This window comes from Nematostella vectensis, chromosome 2, assembly GCF_932526225.1.
Source record: "Nematostella vectensis chromosome 2, jaNemVect1.1, whole genome shotgun sequence".
Lineage (NCBI taxonomy): Eukaryota > Metazoa > Cnidaria > Anthozoa > Actiniaria > Edwardsiidae > Nematostella > Nematostella vectensis.
The window spans coordinates 3,524,817-3,536,461 of NC_064035.1; the positions used below are offsets into that span (position 1 = coordinate 3,524,817).

General features: G+C 43.5%; 2 protein-coding genes across 2 annotated transcripts; both read right to left on the minus strand.

Annotated features, from left to right (window-relative positions):
• Positions 1–377: 377 nt before the first annotated feature.
• LOC116610160 (uncharacterized protein K02A2.6-like) lies at positions 378–2,281 on the minus strand. The gene is made up of 2 exons (XM_048724401.1): positions 1,314–2,281; positions 378–1,209 (listed from the first exon to the last, which is right to left on the minus strand). The coding sequence occupies exons 1-2, from the start codon at positions 2,279–2,281 to the stop codon at positions 378–380; spliced, it is 1,800 nt and encodes a 599-aa protein (XP_048580358.1).
• A 780-nt stretch (positions 2,282–3,061) lies between these two features.
• On the minus strand, positions 3,062–4,276 carry LOC116619528 (uncharacterized protein K02A2.6). The gene has a single exon (XM_032384393.2). It carries the CDS (start codon positions 4,274–4,276, stop codon positions 3,062–3,064), a length of 1,215 nt encoding a protein of 404 aa, XP_032240284.2.
• Between the last annotated feature and the right edge of the window lie 7,369 nt (positions 4,277–11,645).

Here is an 11,645-nt window from a genome sequence, read left to right on the forward strand (position 1 = left end):
ACTGATCGTCGGTGGATTTTGCTGTCTTGTTGTTTGAGGGGGATTTAATGTTTCTGTAGCGTCGCCATCTCCCTCTGTGCAGCTGAGTGGCTCAGCTGCTGGCGTGGTCATCGGAAGTAGCTGGTGATCTCGGTGAGACATGCTATCTTGACAAGGAGGTGCGGTTCTTTCGCAGAGCTGGTCTGCATGACGTCGAACGTGTTGTTGGGGGAACTTGCCTGGCTGTACTTCGTACATCACATTCCCGATCTTTGTTGTTACGCACCCTGGGGACCATTTCCCCCCAGAGACGCTGAAGTCTCGATACCATACCTTGTGGCCAATGGTGAAGCATCGTGACGGTTGTGATAGTGCAGGTGCCGTCTTAGGAGATGCTTCTACCTTGTCACTCGTGGGGTGGAGTGGTCTTTGTCGATGACGTGGCCGAGGTATTTTAGCGATGGCTGCATGAATTCGCACTTCTCTCGTTGTGCTGTGAGACCGTTGGCGTGTAGGCGTCGCAAAACTTCTTCCAGGTTTGAAAGGTGTTCTTCGCTGTCTCTTCCTGTCACCAGGATGTCGTCTTGGTAACACAGTACTTGTGGAAGGTCCTTGAAAATTCTGTCCATCTGTTGCTGGAAAATCGCCGCTGAGGACGCTACGCCAAATGGAAGTCGATTGTAGGCGTACAATCCTTTGTGAGTGGTCAGGGTTGTGAACTGTTTAGCAGAGTCGTCGAGTGGTATCTGGGAGTATGCTTTGGTAAGGTCTAACTTAGAAAAGAAAGACCCACCGTTCATTTTTTCTTGCAGATCATCTAGGGTTGGAAGGGGATAGGAGTCGGCCACTAGCTCAGGGTTTAACGTGACCTTGAAATCCCCGCATAGGCGTATACCACCAGATTTCTTCACCAGCGGGACAACAGGTGTTGCCCATTCGCTATTGGTGATAGGAGAGATTATCCCCTGTTTTTCTAAGTTCTCTAGTTCTGTTTCCACCTGGTGCCGGATGGCAAAAGGAACTGTGCGGTGCTTTTGGTGTACTGGAGTTGCCACATCACGGACGTGTAGCTGCGCAGCATATCCCTTGAGACAGCCTAGTTCGTCGCTGAAAACATCTTGATACTTCTCTGTGAGGTCTGACAGTGCAGTGTTCTTGCCTTGAACCAACTTGATTGATGGCCACTCGAGTTTGAATAGGCGCAGCCAAGAGCGACCAAAGAGTGCAACTCTAGGTCCATCCACGACATACATCTTTGCCTCACAGCATTGGTCGTTATAACTAATGTTCGCGCGCTGACCACACCCATAGGGACTATTATCTCACTACCATACGTGCGAAGCTTTACTTTAGCGGGTTTGAGCTCTAGGTGTTTGCATGTACTCTCATAAACATTGCGCGGGATGATTGACACTGACGAACCCGTGTCCAGTTCCATGCTAACCGGGGACCCTTCAACGCTGACTTGTACTAGAATAGGGGGACTGGTTGTATCACATTTGAAAATGTGTAAGCACTGGATCTCATCTTCCTCCCCCTCTGAGATTTCCTGCTCTACACAGTGGGTGGGTTTGTTCTTGCTTGGGGTGCTCTTTTTGCGATTGGTACTGGACATGCAGATATCAGAAATATGCCCGCGCTTGTTGCATATGCGGCAAATGGCATTGTAGAACTTACAGTCCCTGCGCGCGTGTCTGTGGGATTTGCTCCATTTTGAAAACGCGGGACTGATGTGGCCGGGCAGATTCGGGGGTCTGGGCTTGGTGTGTGCTTGGTGGGATGCATTGGCACCTTTCCCGGCCTGTTCCATTGCTTTGGCGATGGTGACTGCTTTTTCTAGGGTTAAATCACGCTCGCACAGCAATTTCTTAGAAATAGATTCATTTGCTAAACCACAACCAAATCGATCGCGGAGGGCCTGGGGAAGAAATTCCCCAAAATTACAATGTTCAGTCATTTGTTTCAATGAGGCCACAAATGCGTTGATATCTTCGCCAAGCACTTGATTTCTTTGGTGGAATTTGTAACGCTCTCCAATTTCGAGCGGGGGTGGTGATAAATGACCCTCAAGAATTTCTATGATCTCTTGGTATGTTTTGTCCTTGGGTTTTCTGGGTGAGGTCAGACCTCGTAACAGATTGTAGGTTTTGGGACCGATTAAACTAAGTAGCGAGGCTGTCTTTTTGTCTTCATTTATGTTGTTAGCATCAAAGAATAGCTCTAACCGTTCAACGTAACAAGTGAATGTTTCTGTGGCTTCGTCAAACGGCTGCATGTTGCCTATCGTATGACTGGCAGCCATCTTGAATTCCGTAAGATTTGATCGAGGAGTAAATGCAGGAATTGCAGTGTTTACTTACGATCCTTTGGTCGTTGATTCCTTCACCAGCTCGTCGCCAATTGTTGAGTATGTAGGAAGGTGTGAATGAACCTTTATTTAGCATATAATCAACAAGCCTGTTCATACAGCTGGAGAACACTCTGGCCGGCTAAGTAACCGCGCTCTCGCACAGGGTACCCAACGTGTGGTACACAACATATATGACATTCCCCCCTCTTCTAAGGAAGCTGTAGGGTCGAGGGTAGCCTAACTAACGAAGTAACGTGTCCGATTATAAGTTCAGCCTGTCTGGCGCTATGCCCTTGTTCGCGCGTGACGACCTCCTAGGCATGTCCGGCTCTCCCGCATCCTCGGGAACTTCCTCACTGATCGTCGGTGGATTTTGCTGTCTTGTTGTTTGAGGGGGATTTAATGTTTCTGTAGCGTCGCCATCTCCCTCTGTGCAGCTGAGTGGCTCAGCTGCTGGCGTGGTCATCGGAAGTAGCTGGTGATCTCGGTGAGACATGCTATCTTGACAAGGAGGTGCGGTTCTTTCGCAGAGCTGGTCTGCATGACGTCGAACGTGTTGTTGGGGGAACTTGTCTGGCTGTACTTCGTACATCACATTCCCGATCTTTGTTGTTACGCACCCTGGGGACCATTTCCCCCCAGAGACGCTGAAGTCTCGATACCATACCTTGTGGCCAATGGTGAAGCATCGTGACGGTTGTGATAGTGCAGGTGCCGTCTTAGGAGATGCTTCTACCTTGTCACTCGTGGGGTGGAGTGGTCTTTGTCGATGACGTGGCCGAGGTATTTTAGCGATGGCTGCATGAATTCGCACTTCTCTCGTTGTGCTGTGAGACCGTTGGCGTGTAGGCGTCGCAAAACTTCTTCCAGGTTTGAAAGGTGTTCTTCGCTGTCTCTTCCTGTCACCAGGATGTCGTCTTGGTAACACAGTACTTGTGGAAGGTCCTTGAAAATTCTGTCCATCTGTTGCTGGAAAATCGCCGCTGAGGACGCTACGCCAAATGGAAGTCGATTGTAGGCGTACAATCCTTTGTGAGTGGTCAGGGTTGTGAACTGTTTAGCAGAGTCGTCGAGTGGTATCTGGGAGTATGCTTTGGTAAGGTCTAACTTAGAAAAGAAAGACCCACCGTTCATTTTTTCTTGCAGATCATCTAGGGTTGGAAGGGGATAGGAGTCGGCCACTAGCTCAGGGTTTAACGTGACCTTGAAATCCCCGCATAGGCGTATACCACCAGATTTCTTCACCAGCGGGACAACAGGTGTTGCCCATTCGCTATTGGTGATAGGAGAGATTATCCCCTGTTTTTCTAAGTTCTCTAGTTCTGTTTCCACCTGGTGCCGGATGGCAAAAGGAACTGTGCGGTGCTTTTGGTGTACTGGAGTTGCCACATCACGGACGTGTAGCTGCGCAGCATATCCCTTGAGACAGCCTAGTTCGTCGCTGAAAACATCTTGATACTTCTCTGTGAGGTCTGACAGTGCAGTGTTCTTGCCTTGAACCAACTTGATTGATGGCCACTCGAGTTTGAATAGGCGCAGCCAAGAGCGACCAAAGAGTGCAACTCTAGGTCCATCCACGACATACATCTTTGCCTCACAGCATTGGTCGTTATAACTAATGTTCGCGCTGACCACACCCATAGGGACTATTATCTCACTACCATACGTGCGAAGCTTTACTTTAGCGGGTTTGAGCTCTAGGTGTTTGCATGTACTCTCATAAACATTGCGCGGGATGATTGACACTGACGAACCCGTGTCCAGTTCCATGCTAACCGGGGACCCTTCAACGCTGACTTGTACTAGAATAGGGGGACTGGTTGTATCACATTTGAAAATGTGTAAGCACTGGATCTCATCTTCCTCCCCCTCTGAGATTTCCTGCTCTACACAGTGGGTGGGTTTGTTCTTGCTTGGGGTGCTCTTTTTGCGATTGGTACTGGACATGCAGATATCAGAAATATGCCCGCGCTTGTTGCATATGCGGCAAATGGCATTGTAGAACTTACAGTCCCTGCGCGCGTGTGTGTTTTTGCCACAGCTCATACATTTCTGTGGGATTTGCTCCATTTTGAAAACGCGGGACTGATGTGGCCGGGCAGATTCGGGGGTCTGGGCTTGGTGTGTGCTTGGTGGGATGCATTGGCACCTTTCCCGGCCTGTTCCATTGCTTTGGCGATGGTGACTGCTTTTTCTAGGGTTAAATCACGCTCGCACAGCAATTTCTTAGAAATAGATTCATTTGCTAAACCACAACCAAATCGATCGCGGAGGGCCTGGGGAAGAAATTCCCCAAAATTACAATGTTCAGTCATTTGTTTCAATGAGGCCACAAATGCGTTGATATCTTCGCCAAGCACTTGATTTCTTTGGTGGAATTTGTAACGCTCTCCAATTTCGAGCGGGGGTGGTGATAAATGACCCTCAAGAATTTCTATGATCTCTTGGTATGTTTTGTCCTTGGGTTTTCTGGGTGAGGTCAGACCTCGTAACAGATTGTAGGTTTTGGGACCGATTAAACTAAGTAGCGAGGCTGTCTTTTTGTCTTCATTTATGTTGTTAGCATCAAAGAATAGCTCTAACCGTTCAACGTAACAAGTGAATGTTTCTGTGGCTTCGTCAAACGGCTGCATGTTGCCTATCGTATGACTGGCAGCCATCTTGAATTCCGTAAGATTTGATCGAGGAGTAAATGCAGGAATTGCAGTGTTTACTTACGATCCTTTGGTCGTTGATTCCTTCACCAGCTCGTCGCCAATTGTTGAGTATGTAGGAAGGTGTGAATGAACCTTTATTTAGCATATAATCAACAAGCCTGTTCATACAGCTGGAGAACACTCTGGCCGGCTAAGTAACCGCGCTCTCGCACAGGGTACCCAACGTGTGGTACACAACATATATGACACTTAGCAAATCCTAGGTACGCACATTGAGACAAAACTGAGGAGATATCCCAGACCACACCACATTAGCAATTTTTTTAACCGTGTTAAGCCGTATAAAATACGAACAATATCAACTCTTTATTTAACTCAGTATCAACAAACAAATAAAAAATATATATGTTAATGTTTATAGGCCAATCTAAACCATGCAATTCAACCTCAGCCGTTAGTCTCTTTGAGGCTGTCGAGTTTGGAACATTGATGAGAAACATTTTATAACTCTCAAATGAATAACTCACCATTCACACGTTCTAGAGCGTTGTAGTACTGTACTGTACCATGTGATCCTTCGCCAACGCATGTTGGTTTTTATTATGGAGCTTAAAGACAATAAAAGTGTTTACCGTGCCCGATTAACGTGTCCCATTTAGTTGCTTCCATTTCGCTGTTTATCACCTTTTCTCGTTTGAGATCTGAGCCCGCGCACCATAAGATCAAAGGTCATTCGTATATTTGCGCGCCAAAAATAATAATCATACACAAAAGCATATCCATACACAACACTCGACCGAAAAAATAACAAGTGATGAGAAGGTAAAAACATACACTTACCTGTTTACGAGTGCGACTGAGGGACCAAGGGTGGGATTTTTCTATTATTGTTTTGCGGCCAGTTGGCTTGCTCTATTTTTGTTCTCTGAATTGCTATTACTTGAAGAAATGACCCACTTTTAAGGTAGTCTGGATACCAGAGGTTCAAAGCTTTGCGGTGTGTACGCGCCTGTTCTTGGGGAATTTTCGTTACTTCGACATAAGGGTTAGCAGTATTAGCGACTATCCTTCTATAACCAAGTCATACGACCGGACGGAGTACCGGCAGCGCAAGTTGACAAGTATTAAATTTATTTATTAAAACTTTAAAAAATCTAGCAGACCAAAATTGGGCTTTAAAATGTGTATCGGTAGAGCATTTACCTTACAACACTGATGTCAAGCCGCTGGTAAAACAAAATTCGCACAATTAGTCTTTGTCTGTTGGTCATTGGTTGTTTCAGAATAGCAAGGGTCTAACATATAACTGAGGCTTGCCCCTCCCCGCCTACAAGGAAAAGCGCCCCCCCCCCCGTTTTCTAGCAAAAACAAATACTCCCTCTTCCCTCAAGCAAAGTCAATGATTTTTTTTGGGCTTGCCCCTCCTTTCCTAGCAAAGAAAGATACTCCCCCCCCCTCCCCTCCAGCAAAGTCATACTGAGTCTTGCCCCAGGACAAGAGTTTCATGCTACTTGGCTATGGGGCTCAGGAATTTCGGGTCGTAAGCACTAGCAACACACGGACCAGCCACATAGTCGATGCTTTACGCTTTCTCAGCCACACCTTTGTTTGTTTTTATTTAATATTGGAAGGCGCATAATGTATTTTATGACCATCTAAAAACAAAGTTGAATACTTCATTTACAGAATTTATTCGAAAATATAGCATTGGCTTCAACAAATCAGCCGATGGAAATGGATGCTTTTCACATTTTGTACTTCACTAGCAAATCCGGAAAAGAAGACCTAATTTTTCCTGGGGGTAGGGGGGGGGGGGAGTTTTTTTGATAAAAAATCTGACTACCCCCAAAAGACCAAAATGGATTTTTTTATGCCATTGCATGAGATGTTTATTATCGGATTTGGCTATAGAAAAGTTTGACTTTTATTTATGACAGACCAGAGTGATCTAGATTGCCTTTTTTTATCTAACTTGCTGTTACTTTTTAGTTTTGTCTACAAATAGCATTGCGAATCGGAAGTGGACTTTCCGCCCTTGTGGGGGGTGCTCACCCCCCCCCCCCCCTTCCTGGGTACGGGCCTGACCAGGATGACACAATGGTGGCTGACAAAGGCCTATGAAATTTCAAAAAGGGCTTTCTCACCAGTTGCACATGTTGAGCGTGAAGTTTTCCTGCTAGCCTCGCTGAGGATTGAAACTTTATCAGTCTTGTCAACACATTGACCCCTCAACCGGCCCGTACCTGCTTTGAGAAGTACCCACCACCCAAAAAATTCATATATGCAAAATAAAAACAACAAGATGAAGATACTCAGGCATCAGTCTAAGGGATAAATGGTCTTGAAGATATGCATTCAACCAGGGTGTTGGCAACTACTCCTAAGCCAAATAATAGCACAGGTTCTTTGACAAATTTCAAATCGAACAAGGAAAGAAAAGCAGAATCACCCCTCTCAATAAAACGCTCAAAATACCACACAAGGGGGAGAGATCAGCAAACACAGCTCAAGACACAAATAGATACTTTTATTCTGATCCTCCAGGTTCATTTCCATGGCCTCAAAACACAATGTCCACTTCTTGAAGGCTTGTAAAACCACTTGGATGCAATAACGGATTGCAAAGCATTCTGGGAGATCAAGTGAAAAATACACGAGGGGAGGGCCAGTCAACACTCCTCTCCCCAAAGTCAAACAAATCAATTCCAGGTCATACAGACCCAAAATAGCAGTGTAAACCATTTTGGAACCAATTTGGTTTCAGAAAAGACAGCATTTACTGGAGCTGTGATGATTCAGTAGAAAATTATTTTCTCATCCAGGCAAAGCAAAACAAGCAAAAATCACCATGAATCCACCTTTGCTTGCAAATATCCATAAGCAAAGCACTCAATTATGCCCCAATAGACTTCATGATGTCCTGAGACACTCTCCTAATATGCTCACAGCTGTATTTTTGATGAACCACGAGGGATTAAAAGTGGGGACAACAAAGCACTGTTGAAAAGCTAGGATACCGCTGACTAGGTGCAGCTGTGTTTGACTTTGACGGACTGTATATAACTTAGAATAGGGGGGAGGTATCTGTTTTCAGTCTGTTTTTTTTTTTGTTTTTTTTTTTGTAAATTCAGCTACAAAAATAGCCAGGAGTTAATGGGTTAATGTATCGAGCGGATAACCAAAAGATTTATAAAGACCAAACAGATTCTTAAACTTCAAGTTATAGCTTTCCGTCTATACGTTTCATAGCGGATTGCCCATGTAAGGGTAGATAATGGACGCGAGTGTTCTATGGGATTTAGGGCACGAATTAACAAAAATCTGCGAGTGCGCTTCCTTTTTCTTTTCTCTAGGATGTGAAGCAGTTGAGAATTTTTAATAACAGGGACAAAGTTGCAACTAAGGGAATACTAATCACTAAGTAGATAACCACTAATTACTAACTAGATGCCCTACTAATTCCTTATTGAAGAATCGTCAAACACCATCCTTTCTCGATATAATACCTATGTCTACTTGCCCTTGTTTCCATTTTTAAAAATGACCTAACGATACAAGCTTGTTTGATCAATTTTGTTACTAAATTTACCATATACATGGTACTCCAAGGAACACTCGAAAGAAATGCCCAAACTAATTGCTCCTTGCCTTAGTTTTTATTAAGAAACCGGAAAATGGGTTAGACTTAATTGTCTTTTCTTTAGGTTTGCATGTACTTTATTTTTCTAAGGGTAATCAATTCTTATTAACATTAATAAACGTTTCTAATTAACCGTTCAATATATGGTGCAATAAAGATTTCAGGAAAATTTTTAACAAGAAAGACAAAAAGCGGTAAAAAAATATGATTTAGAAAAAAAACCCTCTCTTCCCCGCAACAGATATCGCATGTTCTATCCCTTCTAGATAAAGGGATGTCCCTGTTTGGCCTTGACATTTAATGGGCTGCAAAACCTCACCTACATTGTTTGCCTCGTGTGGATATATGCTAATGGATTGTCGGCATTTTATTTTGTATCCGTTTGTCTTTCTACCCCCAAGTGGTAGGGACTTGTTGAAAATTACTCCATATTTGGAGTAAAGTCGTTGCCTTCTAGATGTTTATATTTCTACTGGTTTCTCTCCAAACATCAAGGCAATAGCCTCGTGATACCATTTTAGAAAACGTCCGCCCATGGCACAGTATGTGAGCCGACAAACTCCCCAGGTCAGCGGGCTCATTATTGCACACAGCAGGACCGGTTCCTCATAATTGCGCATCATTTGAACAACGCAAAGCATTGTGACTCGAGCTCCCTGTGGTGTTAAGCTCACTAAAACGACTTTAAAATGTTGTCATGAAGTGGTAAATTTTAGATTGCCCATTTGTCCTCCTACATATTTTTTTTACAATACATCTTTCTAGCATTTTATACGTTGACATAAATTTTCAAAAACGCGGATTTTTTTACCATTAGTCCAACCCATTATCAAATGTCGAAACATTTCTAACCGTATGGCTTGCAAATAAACAACCTATTACTGTTAACGGCAAGTTGAGGCGGTTTGTCGTGTGTGTTGACTGCCACCGGCCTCATCAACTCGTCTAGTACACTGCAAAATACACCGCTCCAATCATCAAATCAACCTCGAGAGGGCCGTTCATCTTCTATCAAGTCCACATATTACCTGCCAAAGCCAAGCGTAACAATCCAAATAGAATGTTCATCTCAAAAACGCCGCCTGTGAATTAAAGCTGGTTTCACAAACACCGGAGACTACAATCCCAAATATTCATAAAAAACTCGACAAACAGCTAGATGTGTGTGCAGCAGTGCACTGAGGAAATACACGAAGGGGCGGACGAGCTCCTTTCTGCATTCTTTATTTATGATTTGGAACAAGATTATATAATTTCTCTGTACGGTAGTTTTGTACAATCAGAGGGATTTTTGCAAAATAGGGGTCCGCTTTCTATTACAGCTTTTTCCTCTACCCCAGTGACGCACATGTAAGAAACAAGAGCAATATACCATGATACAGAAAATAACTTAGGTTAAACGGTATCTACACTAAACTGTGGAACTTCTAAGGCCCCTCCCTTTACATCAAACTCGAAATGATGCTCGTACCACAGGAATCCCATCCAAAGTCTTCCCTCGGGGACGATTAGAGTGTTTATCGCAGTGCCCCCCCCCCCTCCCTAAGGGAACCTTCCAGCCGAAAATTAAGGCTTGCGGTTCCTGAACCCGCCAGAAGAAATCACTATTTTATCCGGAGATCTCTCCATTAGGGGCCCTACTGCAATTTCGCAAAGTCGGGAAAAAGATAATGATAAAACATCAAAAGGAGCGATACACGGTAAAACACCTTCACTGTCTGGGTTTTTTACTCTCTCTGCGTTATAATAGAAATTAAGTGGGGTTTTTTTGTCATTGATTCCTGAAGCTATTTGAAAAGTAACTTAAATCGAAAAGTCTATTTTTTTTAGAAATCGCAGTATCGTTGCTCGTGAAGCAAAAAAATTCTATAAAATCACATATTGGATGTTGACAAATTTCGGAAAGTTGACTCTGAACAACCTAATCTTGATAAGTACTGTATATTGTGTTTAGCAATAACAAATTAAAAAAAAAGGTATTCACCAAAAAAATCACAAAATTTTACATCTGCGCTTTATAACACGTCAATTTCTGTGACGTTTCCAATGTTCAGAACAAGTGAACCGCTAAGAGTCATGTAGGTCTCCTTCTCACCATGGACCACGGAAAACCCATAAACATTGCCCCTATTGTATGGTTTTATGGTTCCTTTTTCTACAACCATGATCTAGCTTTCAAAGCTCTGTTCAAAGTAAACGCTGACAAATAAGAAAATATTTGTTGGTCTTATAACATATCATGTACAGCAAAATTAGCAAAGTTGTTGGTTTCAAATAATAGGAGTGCAACAAGTGACAAGCACCAGGTCACGATATTAAAATTTTATAAGCTCGTTAGTGGCATTTTTTAGCCAACATGGCTCAAAAGAGAAATTTGCAAAGAAGCAAAACGCCCGCCCAACCTAGATACCTTTTTCGCAGGCGGGTGAGAAGGGCGGAACTGTTAAACCCACAAATTTGATGAACGAGTGTTCTCTTGAATAAAAAAATATAGTTGAAAAACAACAGTGTAAATTAAACTTTGTTTGTGAATAACGATAAAGCAAATATTGCTTTAAGAAATATCTGAAAAATGGAAGCGCCCTATTCAGGCAGATAACTCGACGAGCAAATATACCAAACAAGCTATTGGCAGTTCTCGATCTTCGACACGAGACTGTGACGCATTTATTCGATAAAAACTAGCTATGATTAGCAGTCTTTGTTTAATTGGTAATATCACCACATTTAGGTAAACATTACGTTCAAAGACACCGTCTTTTAAGGAGCTTTCTTACAAATAGGTCACCCTCCTAAGCAACTAAATACAATCAGTATCGATAGCGAAGCTCCTTTTTCCCGAACTTAGATTACGGGATAAATAGCCATCAGAATCATTTTTAAATGATATTAAAAAATCTAATGGTGCTTCTTGAATATTCGGTCATTTGCGACGATAAAACGCGCGCTAGACTTCAAAGGGTTCCGACCACGAAGCTCTCACGTTTGTGGGCTGTAAATTGAAAGCCGACTCACGGAA

Coding starts and splice junctions, on each gene's coding strand:
- LOC116619528 (XM_032384393.2), bottom strand. CDS start 4,276: ATGTCCAGTACCAATCGCAAAAAGAGCACCCCAAGCAAGAACAAACCC.
- LOC116610160 (XM_048724401.1), bottom strand. CDS start 2,281: ATGGCTGCCAGTCATACGATAGGCAACATGCAGCCGTTTGACGAAGCC. Junction 1,210..1,313: donor GCTAAAGTAAAGCTTCGCAC/GTATGGTAGTGA, acceptor GGATGGACCTAG/AGTTGCACTCTTTGGTCGCT.